General features: G+C 41.0%; 2 protein-coding genes and 1 long non-coding RNA gene across 8 annotated transcripts; 2 read left to right on the top strand and 1 right to left on the bottom strand.

Annotated features, from left to right (window-relative positions):
• Nucleotides 1–2692: 2692 nt before the first annotated feature.
• Nucleotides 2693–3175, top strand: LOC139195397 (uncharacterized). Its single transcript, XM_070820925.1, has one exon. It carries the CDS (start codon nucleotides 2693–2695, stop codon nucleotides 3173–3175), a length of 483 nt encoding a protein of 160 aa, XP_070677026.1.
• A 2110-nt stretch (nucleotides 3176–5285) lies between these two features.
• LOC103443392 (F-box protein At3g07870-like) lies at nucleotides 5286–9903 on the bottom strand. 4 transcript variants are annotated; one of them, XM_008382228.4, is made up of 2 exons: nucleotides 8593–9903; nucleotides 5286–5631 (listed from the first exon to the last, which is right to left on the bottom strand). In XM_008382228.4, the coding sequence occupies exons 1-2, from the start codon at nucleotides 9778–9780 to the stop codon at nucleotides 5587–5589; spliced, it is 1233 nt and encodes a 410-aa protein (XP_008380450.1). In that variant the 5' UTR covers nucleotides 9781–9903; the 3' UTR covers nucleotides 5286–5586. The 4 variants fall into 4 exon arrangements, with proteins under 4 accessions (XP_008380450.1, XP_008380449.1, XP_008380451.1 ...); XM_008382227.4 differs by having other exon boundaries at nucleotides 5286–5650; XM_008382229.4 differs by lacking the exon at nucleotides 5286–5631 and adding an exon at nucleotides 6413–6758.
• Nucleotides 9904–11279: 1376 nt separating this feature from the next.
• Nucleotides 11280–21257, top strand: LOC103443391 (uncharacterized). 3 transcript variants are annotated; one of them, XR_011579871.1, is made up of 4 exons: nucleotides 11280–11808; nucleotides 11901–11980; nucleotides 12310–12458; nucleotides 21143–21257. It is a non-coding gene; the product is annotated as an uncharacterized lncRNA (long non-coding RNA). The 3 variants fall into 3 exon arrangements; XR_011579870.1 differs by having other exon boundaries at nucleotides 11733–11980; XR_011579872.1 differs by having other exon boundaries at nucleotides 11733–11980; nucleotides 12310–12405.
• The last annotated feature ends 268 nt before the right edge of the window (nucleotides 21258–21525 follow it).

A 21525-nucleotide genomic window follows, 5' to 3' on the forward strand; every position in this document is an offset into this window, starting at 1 on the left:
GAGTGGGCAATCCCCATTTGAAACAAGAAAAACGGACACACAGCTGCACAAGGACGACATAAAGCTGCTCAAGGCAAATGCAGTTTTACCTCTGACACAGCTAGGCGATGCTAAAATCTCAAAACCACCGCAAGGCTTTGTACAACCTCTACCAAAAGGGGACAGAACCAAGCTCTCTTCCAACCAAGAGGATTGAAGAAGGCTTCAACCCAAACACCTACAAACTCATGTCAAATGCTGGGTACAATTTCACTTCCTCTTCAAATCTTGGAAAGAAGACACCATCAACGACAAAGAATGTGACCTCACCGAGACTCAAAAGAGATTAAAGGAGCACGGTTACGAAGTTTACAACAACAAAGCTGAACTTGGCTTCACACTAAATACACCCGTGAAATTTTTAAGAATAGCGAAAAATGCTAGCGCTCAACACATCAATGTAAGCGTTGAATAAAATCAAGATGAGCCTAAACCCGTCCCTCGAACATCAGTCTTCGATAGGTTAAATCATTCAAAACCCATAATTTCGGCACTTGATCGCATTGGAGGTCAAGAACGAACATCCATCTTAAAACAGCTTAACAAGCCAACACCCCAAAGCTCTGTCTTCGAAAAATTATTAAAATCTAAGAAACAAAGCAGCATGGCTAGCTCTCCTCCGCGACGGTCTACCTTAGAAAGACTTGTAGAAACCAAGAAGACTTCTAGAAAGAGGAAGACAATGCCAAAGGAAGAAACGCTCGACGATCTAGTAGGAAAAGACGATATTCGCAGCTCGATTTCTTCAAGGATGAAGTGCCAAGCAACCTTAGAAGTGGGCACAAAATGACAACTGAAGGTATAAAAAGTGCACCATTATCCATATTGGCCAATCTTCAGGCCAACAAGCCCAAGTGGACGATGTTGAAGAGGAGGTCCAAGATGTTTTCCACATCACGATCCAAAAGGACGAGGAAGACGAAGTTCCCGAAGAGGATGTCACTGCTGCGCCACCATAACTCAAAGAAAGAAGGCAAGCCACTGTTGATGATCTCAATGAGCTTAACCTAGGCACAAGCAAGGAGCCAAAACCTATCTTCATAAGTGCACTACTAAGCGCAGATAAGATCAATGAGTACTACCAACTACTCTTGGAGTACAAAGACGTCTTTGCTTAGACCTACAAGGAAATGCCCGGCCTTGACACTATCATTCTCGTGCATCGTTTAGCAGTCAAGCCTGGAACGCGACCGATAAAGCAAACTCAAATACGTTATCGATCCAAACTCATCCCACAAACTGAGGCTGAGATTGACAAGCTAATCGAAGTAGGCTTCATTCGAAATTTGCAATACCTTAAGTGGATCTCTAACATCGTCATTATTTTTAAAAAATCTGGACAAATACGTGTTTGTGTAGACTTCCGAGACCTTAACGACGTTTGCCCAAATGATGACTTTCCCCTGCTAATCATTAAAATCATGGTGGACACGACCATTGGCCATGAAGCGCTATCATTCATGGATGGCTCATCTGGGTACAATCAAATCCGTATGGCTCCTGAAGAAGAGGAACTAACAGCCTTCCGTATCCCAAAAGGTATTTACTGCTACAAGGTAATGCCTTTTGGTTTGAAAAACGTTGGAGCCACATATCAACGCGTCATGCATAAGATCTTCAATGACATGTTACACAAAAACGTAGAATGTTACGTAGACGACGTAGTTATCAAGACCAAGAAGAGATCCGATCACTTGAAGGATTTACAAATGATATTCGACAAACTACGACACTACAACCTCAAGATGAACCCGTTAAAATGTGCATTTGGCGTCACCTCTGGGAAGTTCCTCAGCTTTATTGTCAAGCATCGTGGCATTGAAGTGGACTAGTCAAAGATTAAGGTCATTCAAAGTATGCCCGAGCCAAGGAATCTACACAAGTTGAAAATTCTACAAAGACGACTTGTCTTCATAAGACGCTTCATCTCTAATCTCGTCGGACGCCGTCAACCTTTCAATCGACTCATGAAGAAGGACGCTTCATTCGTATGGGATAACGCATGCCGCAATGCCTTCGAAAGCATAAAAAGGTACCTAGCAAGCTCACTTGTCTTAAGAGCACCCATCCCTTGAAAACCACTCATCATGTACATTGATGCACAAGAAGGTTACATTGAAGCACTCTTAACGCAAGAAAATGAAGAACAAAAGGAAAAAGCACTCTACTACCTAAGTAGAACCCTCACTGGGGCCAAGCTCAACTACACCGCAATAGAGAAGATGTGACTTGCCTTAGTCTTTGCTGTCCAAAAGCTCAGACACTACATGCATGCTTACATCATCCACTTGGTTGCCAAAGATGACCCAATCAAATACGTCATGTCCAAGCCAGTTTTGATGGGGCTACTAGCAAAATGGGCATTCATTCTCAATCCCAGCTAAAGCCATCAAGGGACAAGTGCTAGTAGACTTCCTTACATATCATCCAAACCCAGCTGATTGGAAAATCTTAGATGACTTGCTTGACGAAGAGGTGTTCTATGTCGACATCTTCCCGACATGGATAATGTTCTTCGACAAATTCGCACGAGCAGACAGAGCAGGGGTAGGAGTAGTATTCATGTCACCATAAAGACAAATACTAGCTTATTCCTTCCGGTTAAGCAAGCAACAACGTCACTGAATACCAAGCACTAATTATCGGACTTCAAATGGCGGTCAACATGGAAATCATAATGCTAGAAGTGTATGGTGACTCCAAGCTCATAATCAATCAACTTTTGACTGAGTATGAAGTGAGGAAAGATGATCTCGTCCCATACTTCCAGCTAGCAACTCAACTGCTCCGAAAGTTCAAGGCCGTGGCACTAGAACTTTTGCTAAGAAAAGAAAATCAAATGGCAGACGCTCTCGATAACTTAGCCTCAAGTATGGCGTTAAGAGAATACAAAGCTGCATATGTGTTAGTTTGCCAAAGATTGGTGATCCCGCCCGTCACTAAAATGCTACTGGATGATACAAATGTCATCTCAGTACTTTCAATCGACGCTGAAGAATGGAGACAACCTCTGATCAACTACTTGGAGCATGGAAAGCTTCCAGACGATCCTAGACACCGCTTGAAATATGTTGACGAGCACCTCACTTTCTCTACTACAAAGGAACACTCTACCGACGCTCTTTTGAAGGAGTAATTCTAAGATGCCTAGTTGAGGAAGAAGTTAATCAAGCCATGAAAGAAGCACAATCAGGCGTATACGGAGCGCATTAGTTTGGACCAAAGCTACATTTCCAACTCAAAAGGATGTGCTATTACTGGCCAAGCTTGGTGAAGGATTTCCTGGAACACGCCAAAATGTGCCAAGCCTGCTAGTTCCATGCCAACTTCATACATCAACCGCCTGAGCTATTACACCCTGTGGTTGCTTCATGGCCATTTAATGCATGGGGATTGGATGTCGTAGGACCAATCACACCAAAGTCGTATATCGGAGAAGCCTACATCCTAGCTGTAACAGACTACTTCTCTAAGTGGGCTGAAGCCATACCCCTAAGGGAAGTTAAGAAGGAAACTGTCGTCCGTTTCATCAAAGAGCATATCATTTATCGATATGGTGTGCCTTACTACATCATCATTGACAACGGAAAATAGTTCTCCAACCAACTCGTGGACGAGCTCTATGAGAAATACAAGTTCAAGCAGCACAAGTCTTCCATGTATCATGCTCCGGCCAATGGTCTTGCAGAAGCATTCAACAAAACACTATGCAACCTCCTAAAGAAGGTGATCGGGTGACAGAGAGTTCATGAAGAGTCTCGCTCCACCCTCAATCCAATATGTAGATATTAATGAAAGCCATTTGACCGATCGACCACTTTCAAACTCATAAGAACAATGCTCTCCATTGCTCTATGAGAAGAGAAACTATTTGAATTCATAAACATACAACTAAAGGATTCAAAAATGATAAAATTTAAAATTTGTACAAGAGAAACTTGGGACCAAAGTTAGGATTTTAAAATTGAAATATAGTAGTTCCTCTATTTGAATTCATAAACATAGAGACTTATAAATGTCGTGTAAGTCTGAAATTATTTACCACCCAGGCACCCATATTAGGTGGCAAGAATAAAGACTGCCATAAGAGTGCACCGCGTGTTGGTAGTTTAACTATGGCTAATAAATTTAATTTTTATATAGGTCAAATTCTTTTTGTGGTCTATGTGGTGACATCCTAACTTTAAACCAACTCCTAGGGATGAAAAAAATTGTTAATAACATGAGTTAAAGTATGGGGATAATACTAGGGAGACAAAATATTTAGATAAAATTTTGGAAGTTAAAGTATGGGGATAATACTAGGGAGACAAAATATTTAGACAAAATTTTGGAAACTAAAGACATGAAAGTTGATGATTGGTTTATTACTTAATCGTTGATAAACGTGTTCATTCCTATTGGTGGTACATCATTTAGTTTGTAAATTTAGCCTCCAAATTTAGTCTTCCTACCGTAAGGATTCTAGATCTAGGAGGAGGTATGGCTCATCAAACATGTGTGTCGGCTTACTCCAAAGCGAAACTTTTCCTAAACAAACGTATCAAAAATCCTAACTTATGTTCTAAAGATCTAATTGTTGAACCGTTTTCGCCTACTTATGATTAATGTATCTAATAGTTCATTCGAATTTGATGTTCTCTCAGATGGTCAAGAAATATATATAGTTGTCTTATTATATAAGAGAAATTAAGTACATTGGACAACATCATTTGTCCTCTATGTTTTTAATTGATTTTCTTAATCTATTTTCCCCATCAATTTTTCTGCTATGTTCTCTCATTTGGTTTCTAATTTTCTTACAGTATTGGCCGTTCGAATAGTTTACAATTCCTTCATCTTTCAAGAAGAAGAATAAATTTCTCCCTTCTCTTTGATCCTTAGCACAAGCACTAAACAAGCAAGTTACCTTAAATCCTCAGATTTATTTATTTATTTTTTTCGGTTTTCTCCTTGCTCATGCATTATTTTCCTTTTAATATTGATATTGAATCTTCTGTTTGGAAATGCCTTTTTTTTTTTAACATGCTAAACATACCTCTGTCAGAATTTTTAGACCTTTTCTTTGTTCATCTCATCTTCCTCCTTTTCTTTGTCCAATTATCAAGCAGTTTTTTGTTTTTATTGCTATAAAGACATTTTCTTTGTCAGATTATATATCCCTATGCCAACACTTGCAGTGAAAATTTCAGAAGAGAAAACAGCTCTACATAATGAAGATGAAGATGAGCCCGAGAACAGTGAAGTAGGAAAATATTAAAGTCTTAAAACCCACAGCATCGCACCGGTATTTTTGCTTGTTCTCTAAAAGTGAAATGGAAGAGGCCGTTGCAGACAATGTTTGTGAGCATCTACTGTAAAATCCCAAATACACAAATGCGTATTCGACGTTAGAACATAAAACCAGTAAATCCGACGAATCATTTCAACATCTGGCATAGCTGACTACTAGTCCAGTAGAAACTAGGAAATGTGAAGACATGCAGAGTAAGCCAACTTTGAGCCCCAGCAGAGCCCTTTCTTCCAGCCTTCTAGGAGTATAAACCCTCAGTTTATGCTTGTATAAAAACACACTTGCTCCTTTGTAAATTTCTGTCGGAAAAGATACAGTCTAATTGCTATATTAATCACATATAAAATTAAAGAATAATTTGTGCAATTAAATAAACAATTTAATGCATACTCATAACGAAAAACAATGTCAAATGCACATGAAAATGGATCTAAAAAAATCTGAAAATTGGTCGAGGCAAATGTTGAATGTTTAAGACAAGTTTACGCCCCATTATGGTGCTCATGGTTGGTCTGTGTTTGTCTCTTAGGTCCTTGTAATAGTAGCACTCTAAACCACAAGGTTTTAGTGAACCACAATTGTGTTGAATACTCTGTCATATGGACTCAAGAAGGTACTACAACACTTTCTAAACAATAGTGAACTATGTGTATGAATATGTGAATGTGGATGTAATTTCTACTTGCAGAAGGGTTACTTAATCGTAGGCTTTTGATACTCTGTCATATGGCTTAGGATACCCTTTGTAGCTTCTAGAATCTATTTCTTAGTTCAAGATCCCCCTTAATACCTGGAATCAAAGAATTAGTAGATCTATTCTGCCCAAAATGGAAATGGGCTAGGGTTATGAACTTATAATCTATAATCTAATGATCGAGTTGTCGTTTCCATGATTATAAGTTCATTCTATACTGGACCAAACCAGAATAGGGTTATATACATTCTAAAAGGGTCTAAATCAGGTGATTTTTTTGGGTGCCTTTGGTTGTTTATATATATGCAGGTGTGTGGACTATACTAAAACTAACTCAAAAATTGAAGCAAAAACAAATTAACAAATTAAAACAAAAGTTAAAACAATTCATAAAGCGGGAGCCTCAAATTATGATTCCGAACGCATGCAGCAAAACGCAGTTTGAGTCCTCTTGACCAATTAAACAAATATTATGATGACATAGATTACAGATAGGTATTACCAACTTAACAAACTCCCCTAGTTTAGAACTCGAATCCTAACCATAACGTCATGGTTAAAGACCTAATGCAACCATGAACCAAATCGAACAGCGTTTCTAATCTTGAAGCATGAACGTTCTGACAGTCGTTCTTCTCAAGAGGATATATCTTCTTCACCAATATAATCTGTTTTCAACTTTTCATTATCTGTGAGCTAATCCATAACTTCCAAACATCGTCTTATCTATATCTGTAACACAATATGAAATAACAGAGGCAAATTTCAATCAAAGATCACTATGGATAAAGCAATCAACAGAGGTAAGCTAGGGAATTACGTTTCCACATTTTATTTATAATTTCTTAACAATATACCATATATTACACCATGTTTTCTTCTCAGTTTATCATACTTTCTTCCAAAACCACGCCAATTCAAATGGTTCCCCATATCATTAGTGCCCTTATGCAGCAAGAACTTGCGCTTTCGCAAAAAGCATATGGATGTACTGTACGAGAAAATATTCAGCAAACCATGACAGCTCTCAACAGAGCTAAAAGGCCGGATTTGATTAAACTACCTACATTTATGTGCCACAGTGACTAAAGTACTTCAAAGAAAGGCCGGATTTGATTATCTTAACCATCACCAAATAATGATTCCAAACAGAGGACGACGTGTTTCAAGGCTTCATCAGGGTAAAATATGTCCAATATACCACAAGCATGACACTCCAAATAATCAAATTATTTCCAAAGTGAAATGGAAGAGGCCTGTTCGGATAATGATTGTAAGTTTGTAACCAAAGACAGTGAAAAAAAAAAAACAAATACAGAAGTACCTACTAGATGATAAAACCAGTCAATAATCTGATAATTAATTTTAACATCTGGCAATAGCTGACTACTAGACTCTTAGTACTCCCTATTTCTCTTCTCTATCTGCCAAGAGCCATTTTCATACTATACAATATTTGTCCACCAACATCTGATGCAGTAACAGTGGAAAGTTCAAAATAATCAAGTAAAAGAAAACCATCTCCAGTCTCCAAGTGGAAACAGCTTGACTGATCACAATAAACACCATCTTTGCCACATAACATACAATCTTGCTAAGATTCCTATCGCTCTTCCACACTCCACTGTCAAAAGCTGCCTCTTTAGCAATTAAATCATTGAGAAAATGGATCATACTCAGTACTTACTCCTAACAGTAGACTTCAACTGTCACATCCCGGCCCGGGGCGGACCACTTCCCGGGCCATCTCCACCAACGTAGCACGATATTGTCCGCTTTGAGCTTACCATTCCCGCACGGTTTTGTTTGTGGGAACTCATGAGCAACTTCCCAGTAGGTCACCCATCCTAGGAGTGCTCTAGCCTCCTTCTCGCTTAACTTCGGAGTTCCTACGGAACCCGAAGCCAGTGAGCTCCCAAAAAGCCTCGTGCTAGGTAGGGATAGAAATATACATTTAAGGATCACTCCCCTGGGCGATGTAAGATGTTACATCAACCGAATTACATACCGTACAACAAGACAGTACAACAACAACAACAACATATCCCACTAATGTTAGTCATGGATGTCTTATCAGAAGAAAAAATGTTAGTCACGGATGTGATTCTATTTCCCAAGAAACTAAGAAATGTGAAAACATGCAGAGTAGGTTAACTTTGACAATAGAGACAGAACAACACATAATCTTTTCCATGTTTGGACATAACATTTGTTGAGAAGTCATGTAAATAACAACTAGTATCACAAGAACATAAAAACAATAAACCAAAATAGCGATGAAAAAACATAAAAAAGGTAGAACAAGAAAGATGTTTATCACTTTATCTTAATCAACTGGACACCGTCCGTCCCTAACAACATGCATTCAAGACGGGCTTAACTTTACGCTGGAATAGCTAAATAGAGTAATCTAAATTGGATGGGAATACAGAACAATTATCTGCCACCAAATGGGAAACACAAACATAGTTTCAATAATTCTGCATCATCTTTTCAAAATAAAAATGACCTTCAAATTGCACACAGCAAGAAAAAGCAATGCTTAACTATGTGGGAGAGATGTTACCTCTGAGCTCAAATCCATGATGGCATCCTTAAGAGAAACGAAGCTTGGAATATGGACAAATGCTTCAACCATTGATGGTATCCCATCAACTTCAACCGCAGCAGATCCCTTTTTTCCAGGAGTATAATCCCTCAATTTATACTTATGTAAAAACACCACTTGCCCCTTCTTTGTAAATTTCAACAATTGAGTAGCAGAAAAACTAGTTCTGTACCCAATCACTTGCTGCATGACAAGCTCTCTGACCCACGATTCCTTAACGCCATAATCCTTCATCACCCAAACATTGATATCACTCATCGAGAGAACATATACGGAGAGGCAGCCTCTCAGGACTGCGAGGCTAACAAGACGCTTTCCCAAAGAACAAGGCGGTAATGCCAACTCTTGGAAACACTCACTTCCAACATCAAAGGCACAAATCAATACAGAATTGTCGCTACGAGCAATCCAATGAAGAAAACCGTCATGATAAACCCCATACGATTGGTACCCAAAAGGGTACACAGAATTCCCAACATTTCTCCAACTTCCAGTGCTAACAGTCAAAACCATTACCTCCCATTCAGATTTCAATCCGTTACTCGTAGATGCAACCACAACTAATTTATAGACACCATCGCCAGGACTAAACCCAAACCCATAAAGAAATGGAAAAGCAATGTCCTTGGGAAATCTTGGAAGAGTTATGGACTCACCAATAACGGGATTGGAGATGTAAAACCGGCCGCTGTTAAGCCTATCGTATACGCAGAGGAAGCCATTGCAAGAACCCACAATTTGCACACCGAAATTCGGGACATTGGGGTCTTTGGGAAGCCTGATTACGACGTCATTCTTGCCTGAGGGTTTGTCGAGGTCGACCAAGAAGAGGCCAGTGGTGTTGGGGTTTCGGGTGCTGCTGTTTTGGAGCAAAAGGCAATCGGGTGTCTGTGAAAGTAGGTACTTTGTGAATTGGGGGTCCGAGAGCGATCGGCGCCATGACTTGCACACGCAGCGGCATTGTATCAGAGCTTTGATTGGGATTTTGCCGAAGATCTCGACTGTTACGTGGTTTGGGAGTTGGAGAATGTAGGGCTTCTTCTCGTTTCCTTCTTCCTGTTCATCTTTTTGCTTTGGCGGTTCGGCTTCGGAGTTGGTTGGCGGGCTGGTGTGCGTGGGTTTGATTTTCTTGGCTGGAGATGTCATGGAAGCCTGATATACGAACGATGCTTTTTTGGTGGGAAGGAATGTAAACGTGTCTAATGCGTGTACTTACTTGCACCTTATAATGCTTGGAACAATAACTGCTCTAATTCATGGACAGAGGATCCTCGCGGGATCCACTTTGAGGATTCGAGAGATTTGATAGTATACGTTTTTGTTAAGTATTTTTTATATTCAATTTTAAATAAAAAAATTAAAATAATTTCTAACCGTATAATGTATGATAAACGAATGTGATTAGAAGATCTTTATAATTCTGACAAAGAGAATCCGACAGGTAATTCGTGGGGATTTCAGTTGAGGAAGTGGACAAATTTGTAATTTTATTTTCACAAACAAATAAAGAATTTTATATTTTATAAATATGAACCATATTAATTAAATTTTTTTATCAACCAAAAGAACGTGAAAAGATATTTTGTCTTCTATCACAAAATAAAATTAAGGACAATAAAGTAATTTTGTACAAACTAAATTTTACAGTTTTTTTTTACAAGTATTACCTACATGTGATACTAACAAATCTCTACTTAAAAAAATAAAAACAAAACTCATCATCCATTTCCACATTCTCTCTTTATCTCCCTCTCCCCTTCTCTTAAAAACAAAATAAAAGTGTGTGGGCATATGCTAGTATTTTTTTTTAAGATTAAGTAAGAATAACCATTTAATTTTGAGGTGTAATTTTAAATTGGTCATAACCTTTTAAAATATTTCAAATAACTGCCTAATGTTTTCAAATTGGACATCAATTAGGTCACCAACATTAAGTGACCCTTGATAAGTATTAAGGCAAGTTTCACTCTCACATCATCTATAGCAATCTAGATCGCTAATGGTTATGTGGTCGTTATGTATAATTGATATGTCATCGCTATTAAAAATGATAAATTTTCTATAATCAAATATATATATAAATTATCATTATTGCTATTCATTAAAAAGAGTTTTTTTTTTCTTCACATTTTAGCCAAAGTGGTCTTTAAGATTGACATAACTTCTGACTTTGGTCATTGAGATTTAAAATTAATAAAATTAGTTCCTGATTTGTCCGCCATCAATCATTTTGGTTATTCTGTGAAAATTCTCTGTAAAATAAGGACCAAAATAATTAAAAAAATCTCAATTAAATAAGCAATGGATCAACTTGATTTGACAAAATTTGAGCCTACGTTTTCATTTTGGTCTTATTCAACGGACTTTTTTCACGGCATGATCAAAACAATTGTTGGTGGACAAACTCGAGACTAATTTTATAAATTTTCAATCTCAATGACAAAATTGAAGAGTTATGCGAACCTTGGATACTATTACTTTAGTCTAAAGCAGAGGGGAATCGCACTATTCATATGAACAGTGTTTTGTAAGACATTTCAATTTATTTACAAGACTGCCACTTGGATGCTTTTAGCCAACTTTCTCTTTATTTACAAAACTGCCACTCAGGATTAAGACCCGATTTTCAGCCGCTGCAGCATCTCAGGTTTTACTCTGGGAGAGAGAGGGGAGGGGGACAAAACGGCTGACAAATTGGAGAGAGGCGATCGCTCCCATTTTTCACTCGGAGACAGCTGGGTGTGGCTGTGGCGAGAGGAGAGGAGGAGGACAGTGGGGCTGGAGTGGGGGCAGAGGGACTACGACGGTTACTTGGGCTACGACCCCCGACTCTCCTCCCAGCGATTCGACTCCTTCGTCGACTCTGAGTCGCTCAAGGACTCCGCCGTCAATTCCCCAATCTTCCACGGCTCCACCGTAGACGACGCTTTCACCACTCAGCCGGCATCGGAGGCCTTCTCTCCTCCGCCGATCTACGCCGAATCGAACGGCCAGGGCTTTGATGGAGGGTTTGGTGGGTCCGACGATCCGATTTTGCCGGCTCCGTCAGAGATGCTGCTTGAGGGCGACTTCGCTCTCAGAGAATGAAGGAGGTAGGGTCTCTAAATCCTTTTCACCCAGCTGATCGATTATTCCATCCGGCTCTCTTCTTCACCGCAAGAAGTTGCCAGAAAAGTAAGTCCAAATCGTGATGCATAATTTACTTTCATTTTTTTAAATTAATTTATGAATATACTTTCTTCATAATGAGTTTACTTCTTGAGCAGTGCAAACTTTAAAGGGAAGGGATATATTCAAACCAAAAAAGAAAAGGGAAGCGATACATCCATTCTTTTCCTTGCTACAGGTATGGACCTCTGTTAAATTTGATTTTCCTAAGCGTTTTCTTTTGTTTAAGGTCAAAACTATTTATGAGTCATATTTATTATGGTCATGCATGGAAAAATGTTGTAATTATTTCTCTCTCTCAAAATTAGTAGATTTGAATTTTGGTACATGGATATATACAAGATAGAAAATGAACATTTACTCTTTAACAAAATCACATAGAATTCACATGCTTTGGTATGATTCAAAATGATATCATGTGAAGAAGTTTCATCATTGCTTTGATATCATGACTTTCGATGTAGTTAAGAGTTTATGTGCAGTTGCATTTTTCTCTATGTGCTGGAGTATGAATTCGTTGGTCATTAGCGAAGCTGCATGGTGTGGGATGCAGATAAATGAACTGCAAATGGTTACACCTTGCAGCCTGAGATATTTCATCAGGTATGGAGGACGATGTTTTTCTAAGTTCAGATGCATTTTCTGTGGTATGGATGGTAAGTCGGCGGTTAATGTAATCTTGTGCCTTCATTGTCCTGTATATTAAGCTTATAATGAACTTTGTATTTTATTCTTTTCATATACAAGGCAATAACTCATATTCGTTAATCAACCTATTTTATTTGGGTGATAAGTTCACTCTTTTAACTCCGCCTATGTCTTACATGGCCGGTCCCAAGCCCGGATAAAGGAGGAGGGGGAGGGCGTCAGGTAGTCGACAGCCGGCACTCCATGATCACGTCGAATCCTTATGAAAATGAATCCAGAACAAAATCGCGCTAAAGCTAGGGCGTCACCCGTAAGTGGCGCGTTGTGTGGCCCGAGCACAGTGATAAGTGAGCAAGGGTCGCTGTATCTCCATCGGCACCCGGATGCAGTGTTAAATGAGCAAGGGGGCCATAGAAACTTCTTTTCGAACGACTCCACTCAAAGTTTGGGAGCATATGCTCCTATCAACTTTACCCGGGACACACAAAAGAAGTACTTTGATCCTATTAGACGGGGGAGGGTGAAGAAGCTAGGACAGAAGGGTAGAGTTCAAGAGAGCAAAATGCGTTTAGGAACGTGGAATATAGGAACCTTAACGGGAAAATCTATGGAAGTAGTGGAAGTTATGGTGAGGAGAAGGATAAATATTATGTGCCTACAAGAAACTAAGTGGGTTGGTAGTAAGGCAAAGGATCTAGAAAACTCAGGGTTTAAACTTTGGTATTCGGGCACAAATAGAACGAGAAACGGTGTTGGCATCATCGTGGACAAGACCTTGGTACAAGATGTTGTAGATGTCAAGAGGGTAGGAGATAGAATCATGGCAATCAAGATTGTAATAGGACAAGAACTTATCAATGTGATTAGTGCGTACGCACCTCAAGTAGGGTTGGATACGAGTTCGAAGGAGAAATTTTGGGAAGATCTTGGAGACTTGGTGCAAGGAATTGCTCAGACGGAGAAGTTATTTATAGGAGGAGATTTAAATGGACACGTGGGCAGGGAGACAGGCAACTATGGAGGTTTTCATGGTGGCCATGGTTTTGGGGAGAGAAACGAGGATGGGGAAGCTATCTTGGATTTTGCAATGGCATATGATCTCTTCTTAGCCAACACCTTCTTTAAGAAGAGAGAAGAACATGTGATCACCTACAAGAGTGGGTCGTCAAAAACACAAATAGATTTTCTTCTAATGAGGAAAGGGGATCGTATAACTTGTAAGGATTGCAAAGTTATACCAGGAGAGAGCGTGGCTAATCAACATCGCTTGTTGGTGATGGATGTACATATCAAAAGAGTAAGACAAAAGAACAAGACTTGGAAGTGCCCAAGGACTAGATGGTGGAATCTAAAAGAAGAAAAACAAGCCATTTTCAAAGAGAAGGTAATCACCCAATGTGTGTGGGATAGAGAGGGGGAAGCTAGCCAAATGTGGGATTCCATGGCTAGTTGTATCCGAAAAGTAGCAAAAGAGGTATTAGGAGAGTCCAAGGGCTTTGCCCCACACCAAAAGGAATCTTGGTGGTGGAATGAGGAGGTACAAACGAAGGTGAAGGCTAAGAAGGAATGTTGTAAAGCCTTATACAAGGAGATGACCGATGAAAATGGTGAAAGGTATAGAAAAGCGAAGCAAGAGGCGAAGAAAGCTGTCAGAGAAGCTAAGTTAGCGGCTTACGACGATATGTATAAACGACTAGATACCAAAGAAGGAGAGTTGAATATCTATAAACTATCTAGAGCAAAGGAAAAGAAGACAAGGGACCTAAACCAAGTGAGGTGCATCAAGGATGAGGATGGAAAGGTTCTTGCTACAGAAAACGCGGTTAAAGACAGATGGAGAGGTTATTTTCATAATCTTTTCAATGAAGGACATGAAATGAGTGCTTCTTTAGGGGAGTTGAGTAACTCAGAAGAGTGTAGAAACTACTCTTTTTATCGTCGAATCCGGAAGGAAGAAGTGGTTGTAGCTTTGAAGAAGATGAAGCATAAAAAAGCAATAGGCCCAGACGATATACCAATCGAAGTGTGGAAACTTTTGGGAGAGACAGGTATAACATGGCTCACTGACCTTTTCAATAGGATTTTGAAAACGAAGAAGATGCCAAGTGAGTGGCGAACGAGCACTTTGGTGCCTATCTACAAGAATAAGGGCGACGTACAAAATTGCATGAACTATAGGGGTATTAAGCTAATGAGTCATACAATGAAGCTCTGGGAGAGAGTCATTGAGCATAGATTGAGGCAAGAGACACGGGTTTCGGACAACCAATTCGGGTTCATGCCAGGGCGCTCAACCATGGAGGCAATCTATCTCTTACGAAGATTGATAGAAAGATATAGAGATGGGAAAAAGGATTTACACATGGTCTTTATAGATTTGGAAAAAGCGTATGATAGGGTCCCAAGAGACATTCTTTGGAGGATTTTAGAGAAGAAAGGAGTACGAGTAGCATATATCCAAGCTATAAAGGATATGTATGAAGGAGCAAAGACTGCCGTAAGAACTCATGAAGGACAAACCGAAAGCTTTCCCATAATTGTAGGATTACATCAAGGCTCATCCTTAAGTCCTTACCTTTTTGCGTTGGTAATGGATGAGTTAACAGGACATATTCAAGATGATATTCCTTGGTGTATGCTTTTCGCAGACGATATAGTGTTGATAGATGAAACTCAGGAAGGGGTAAATGCAAAGCTTAACCTTTGGAGAGAAGTGTTGGAATCTAAAGGTCTTCGCCTAAGCCGATCAAAGACAGAATATATGGAGTGCAAGTTCAGTGCAAATGGAGGCCAAAACGAGTTAGGGGTGAGGATCGGAGATCAAGAAATACCAAAGAGCGACCGTTTTCGTTACCTAGGATCTATCTTGCAAAAGAACGGAGAATTAGATGGAGATCTCAACCATAGAATACAAGCTGGATGGATGAAGTGGAAGAGTGCATCCGGCGTGTTGTGTGACCGCCGTATGCCACTGAAGCTTAAGGGAAAATTTTATAGGACGGCAATAAGGCCGGCGATGCTGTATGGCACAGAATGTTGGGCGGTGAAACATCAACACGTACACAAAATGGGTGTAGCGGAGATGAGGATGCTTCGTTGGATGTGGGGGCACACGAGAAAGGATAAGATTAGGAATGAGGATATCCGGGGTAAAGTAGGAGTAGCCGAAATTGAAGGAAAGATGAGAGAAAATCGGTTACGGTGGTTTGGACATGTGCAAAGAAGGCCTACTGACGCTTCGATTAGAAGATGCGACTATGGGACAGAGGTTCAGGGCCGAAGGGGTAGAGGAAGACCTAGGAAAACTTTGGAAGAGACTCTAAGAAAAGACTTAGAGTACTTGGATCTAACGAAGGACATGACACAGGATCGAGCACAATGGCATTCTAAGATTCATATAGCCGATCCCACTCAGTGACTTGGATTTTCCAAGTCTCCAACCGAGAAGTTTTCCTCACTCGGGAAATTAAGGGAACACTACCCCAACCTACATGCTCCACTCAGAAAGCTTCAACATACAAGCTTCAACAAAAGAAAATTCAAAGAACTTAGCGAAGAAGGCTTTGGTGTATTTAACACAATACGTTGAAATGAAGGAAAGCTTATTTATTGATATCCCCGATAAGCTACAAATATGTACATATACATGAGTCAAAATAAACACACAAGAGGGAGCCTTCACAAAGGTTGCTTAGGAGAAGTCTCAGCAGTCGGTAGAGCCCCAGAAAGAGAAGGCACCGGAGGGGGATCATTTGGAGCCTCAGTACTGGACAGAACCCTAGAAGGAGGAGGCATCAGAGGTTGATCATTTGGAGCTTCATTATGCGGTACAGCCCCAGAAGACGAAGGCAATAAATGCCTTTGGAACAAACCCACAAATCTCTGATGATCAAGTAAAACCTGACCATCAGTTTCCTTCATCTGGTCAAGCTTCCTCTTCATGTTTGTAGCATAGTCATGTGCGAGCCGGTGCAACTGTTTATTCTCATGCTTGAGCCCTCTAATCTCCTGTTTGAGACTCATCACTTCAGCCGCCAATGATTCAACTTGGCGGGTTCGAGCAAATAGGCGTTGGGCCATATTAGACACAGAACCTGCACACTGAACACTGAGAGCCAGCGAATCCTTAACAGCTAACTCATCAGACCGTTTGGAAAGTAGTCTGTTATCTTTGGGAGTGAGAAGGTTCCTGGCCACCACCGCAGCGGTCATATCATTCTTCATCACGGAATCCCCAACGGTAAGAGGACCAGTAGGGGAGACGAAGGATGGGCGCCATATGTTGTCTGGAGAAGGCGGGGCTGCCTCTTCAACAAGGTTCAAGTCAAAACGACGGTCGGAGGGGCCAGACATTTTCAAAGGTGTTGAAGAAAGAAGAGGTCGGACAAATCAAGATCTTAGAAGTGCAAGAATGAAGCTTCTACTGGTGGAGATTCAAGTGTGCTTTGGAACTTAATGCCAGCCCCTATAAAAATCTGCACTCGACGGAGCTTCAGAAATCGAAGAGGCGCCTGCTCAGAAATCGAAGAGGCGTTTGCTTTCTCAAAAGCTGGGCTGCTTAGAGATCACGAGGGTTGATCTCAGAAATCGAAGAGGCGTTTGCTTTCTCAAAAGTTGGGCTGCTCAAAGACCACGAAGGCCGATCTCAGAAATCGAAGAGGCGCTCGCTTTCTCAAAAGCTGGGCTCCCCAGAGACCACGAGGGCCGATCTCAGAAATCGAAAAGGCACCTACTTTTCCAGCCTTGTCAGCACCTGTCACACGCACACTCAGCTTTGCGGAAATTATGGGCATTCTGTCAAAGACTTCTGGGGAAGTAGAAAACACATGAATCTTACTGTTCAATCACCCACTCCCACACGCAACAATAGCTCATGGGTACCACAAATAACTTTGCCAAAGTTCTCTGCCAAAGTTGAGCACGTGAAGCTTGCAGCTCCCACTACATCGCTCTGACCAAGAAGGGTAAAAGAATAGCAAAGAAACAGCACTAACAAAGTTTAGACGCATAAATTTTGAAGGTCTAGCTACCATATTATTACCCACAAGGGTAAAGGAACAGTACCACTGCTGGATAATTGGAAAGTCCCTGTGTGTCAACCTCTGTGCTTCGTGGCAAGGTAGACTAGCAAACATGCCCAACCTTTACTCACATTCGAGAAAACACTCCCAATAAGATTGCTTGCTCCAAAATCGAAGAGGCACCGTCCTCCGAATCTCGAGAGCCAGACTCCCAACATGACTACTTTATTAAAAATCGAAGAGAGGGTAAAGGAACAGTACCATTGCTGGATAATTGGAAAGTCCCTGTGTGTCAACCTCTGTGCTTCGTGGCAAGGTAGACTAGCAAACATGCCCAACCTTTACTCACATTCGAGAAAACATTCCCAACAAGATTGCTTGCTCCAAAATCGAAGAGGCACCGCCCTCCGAATCTCGAGAGCCAGACTCCCAACATGATTACTTTCTCAAAAATCGAAGAGACACTGCTCCCCGAATCTTCGAGAGCCAGACCCCCAGCATGATTGCTTTCTCAAAAATCGATGAGGCATCGTTCTCCGAATCAATCGAAGAGGCGCTCGCTTTCTCAAAAGCTGGGCTGCTCAGAGACCACGAGGGCCGATCTCAGAAATCGAAGAGGCACCTACTTTTCTAGCCTTGTCAGCACCTGTCACACGCACACTCAGCTTTGCAGAAATTATGGGCATTCTGTCGAAGACTTCTGGTGAAGTAGAAAGCACATGAATCTTACTGTTCAATTACCCACTTCCCACACGCAACAATAGCTCATGGGTACCACAGATAACTTTGCCAAAGTTCTCTGCCAAAGTTGAGCACGTGAAGCTTGCAGCTCCCACTACATCGCTCTGACCAAGAAAGGTAAAAGAATAGCAAAGAAACAGCACTAACAAAGTTTAGACACATAAATTTTGAAGGTCTAGCTACCATATTATTACCCACAAGGGTAAAGGAACAGTACCACTGTTGGATAATTGGAAAGTCCCTGTGTGTCAACCTCTGTGCTTCGTGGCAAGGTAGACTAGCAAACATGCCCAACCTTTACTCACATTCGAGAAAACACTCCCAACAAGATTGCTTGCTCCAAAATCGAAGAGGCACCGTCCTCCGAATCTCGAGAGCCAGACTCCCAACATGACTACTTTCTCAAAATCGAAGAGAGGGTAAAGGAACAGTACCATTGCTGGATAATTGGAAAGTCCCTGTGTGTCAACCTTTGTGCTTCGTGGCAAGGTAGACTAGCAAACATGCCCAACCTTTACTCACATTCGAGACAACACTCCCAACAAGATTGCTTGCTCCAAAATCGAAGAGGCACCGCCCTCCGAATCTCGAGAGCTCCCAACATGATTACTTCCTCAAAAATCGAAGAGACACTGCTCTCCGAATCTCGAGAGCCAGACCCCCAGCATGATTGCTTTCTCAAAAATCGAAGAGGCATCGTTCTCCGAATCTCGAGAGCCAGATACCACAGACCACTTTTTCAAAGTGCTCTGACAGAGTTAAAACATGTGAAACTGACAGCTCCCACTACCGTGCTATGACCAAGCAGGGTAAAGGAATAGCATTACTACTTGTTGTTAGGGAGACTCCTATATATGTCGACCTCCATCCCCAACGGACAGGCAGACCTGCAAAAATGCTCAACCCTTCATCATATCTGAGAGGGCACTCCCAACGAAGCCTTTCGAAATATTCAGCTTTCTTTCCCCCCGATAATACCTCTGCAAACAAGCTATACTAGAGCAAGAATATCTCATATCATCAGGGTTAAAAGCAAGAGTATCCCATATCATGCTTTTTCCCTGTCTTTTCCTTTGGCCTTGTTTTTACCTGCAAGACAAGGAGAAAGAGAGCAATCAGTCAGCACTTGGAATCAAGCTTCCAGCCAGGAACTGACTGCCTGGAACCCCTTACCTGATTACTTACCTGGCATTGCTCTCGAGTACTCATCTTCAACATCTTATGTTTCCAGGGAAGATTCTGCATCTGCTTGAGGAACAGATAGGGCAAGTGCGAAGGATACAAGGAAGCATGTGGAGACAAGCGTAACAGCACACGTGCCGATACATCCATTACTCTGTCAAAAGCAAAAGTATCCCATATCAGCAGGGTAGAACGTACTCTAGATTTGATGGACTTGTTTTGACCCTCAAATTCTTCAGTCGGCCTTATACTCTGGAGGAATCCAGAAAACCCTCCAGCTCAGTTCAAGAATAAGCCTGTGGAAAGTTACTTCTTCAAAAGCAAAAGTATCTCATATTATCTCTTCTCATTTTTCTTCTCTTTATCCTTCATGCTGTTGCAAGATGAGGAGAAGGTGAACAATCAGTCGGAGCTCTGATTGCTTACCTTGTCTGTCACCTCTTTCAGCAGACCCCCTAGCTCGGCGACTTGGGGGACTCCTACTACATGGTTTGTATCGCACTTGACCAAGCCTGAAACTACAAGTAAGCTTCAAGTGAAATTGATACATTACCTTGTGCATCTCCACCAGTTAAAGATACCACCCCTGGATGGAGGAAAAGTACTTCCAGAGAAGATGCCACATCTACATATGAGACAGATAAGGCAAGTCAAGACGACACCACACTCCGATACTTAGAAGTTTCGTGATTACGAGATCATTCTCCCACAATATTTCCTAATGTCATTTGTACTAAATCATTCACTTGTACTCACTAAAGGAGAGCTTGAACCTATGTACTTGTGTAAACCCTTCACAATTAATGAGAACTCTTCTATTCCGTGGACGTAGCCAATCTGGGTGAACCACGTACATCTTGTGTTTGCTTTCCTATCTCTATCCATTTATATACTTATTCACACTAATGACCGGAGCAATCTAGCGAAGATCACAAAAAGCGACCGTTTTCGCTACCTAGGATCTATCTTGCAAGAGAACGGAGAATTAGATGGAGATCTCAACCATAGAATACGAGCTGGATGGATGAAGTGTAAGAGTGCATCCGGCGTGTTGTGTGACCATCGTAGGCCACTGAAGCTCAAGGGAAAATTTTATAGGACGGCAATAAGGCCAGCGATGTTGTATGGCACAGAATGTTGGGCGGTGAAGCATCAACACGTACACAAAATGGGTGTAGCGGAGATGAGGATGCTTCGTGGGATGTGTGGGCACACGAGAAAGGATAAGATTGGGAATGAGGATATCCGAGGTAAAGTAGGAGTAGCCGAAATTGTAGGAAAGATGAGAGAAAATCGGCTCCGGTGATTTGGACATGTGCAAAGAAGGCCGACTGACGCTCCGGTTCGAAGATGTGACTACGGGACAGAGGTTCAGGGCCGAAGGGGTAGAGGAAGACCTAGGAAAACTTTGGAAGAGACTCTAAGAAAAGACTTAGAGTACTTGGATCTAACGGAGGACATGACACAAAACCGAGCGCAATGGCGTTCTAGGATTCATATAGCCGACCCCACTTAGTGGGAAAAGGCTTTGTTGTTGTTGTTGTTGTTGTTGTTGTTGATAAGTTCACTCTTTTAATCTCAGCCAAAGGAAGATTTAGGGTGTGGTTTTGTTAATGGCAGTGGATGATTTGGATGAAAGTATGTATCTTGGGGATTTTTTTTGCTTGCTTGCAGTTGTTAAGGCCAACACTGAAGAAGTTTTTGTAGAATGAGATTCTTATATCAAATTGTTTCTCTGTTTATGGCAGGTAATAAACGTGGTCCAACCAGTAGCTGATAAAATGTCATTGTATATATGCTTTTGTCGATTTATGCTACAATAATGAGGGAATCTAGAGGATCGAGGCCAGTCGATCTGAGATTTGTACAACTCTATCCCTTTCTTTCTCTCTTTCTGTGAATTTCGTGAAATTGACTACGTACGTTCTGATTCTTGCTGTGTTTGGGAGTGGAGAAAGCTCTAGATTAGCTTTGATCACTTGAATTTTTTCTTATTTAGTTCAGCACAGTTGGAGTACATAATCCTACCGTTGGGCTATTTCTAGGGACGCTTATGTTTACTTTTGTTAGTTTGTTGACAGTTTGGTATGTCTTTCATATTGATGGAATTAAATTGTGAATTCATTATGGT

Source organism: Malus domestica, chromosome 04 (assembly GCF_042453785.1).
Source record: "Malus domestica chromosome 04, GDT2T_hap1".
In the NCBI taxonomy this organism is placed as follows: Eukaryota; Viridiplantae; Streptophyta; class Magnoliopsida; order Rosales; family Rosaceae; genus Malus; species Malus domestica.

What these genes read in the sequence shown, in the direction of transcription:
- LOC103443392 (XM_008382227.4), bottom strand. Translation starts at nt 9,780, where the DNA reads ATGACATCTCCAGCCAAGAAAATCAAACCCACGCACACCAGCCCGCCA. An exon ending in TCATGGATTTGAGCTCAGAG is followed by an intron (nt 5,651 to 8,592) that starts GTAACATCTCTC and finishes TATAGCAATTAG; the next exon opens with ACTGTATCTTTTCCGACAGA.
- LOC139195397 (XM_070820925.1), top strand. Translation starts at nt 2,693, where the DNA reads ATGGCGGTCAACATGGAAATCATAATGCTAGAAGTGTATGGTGACTCC.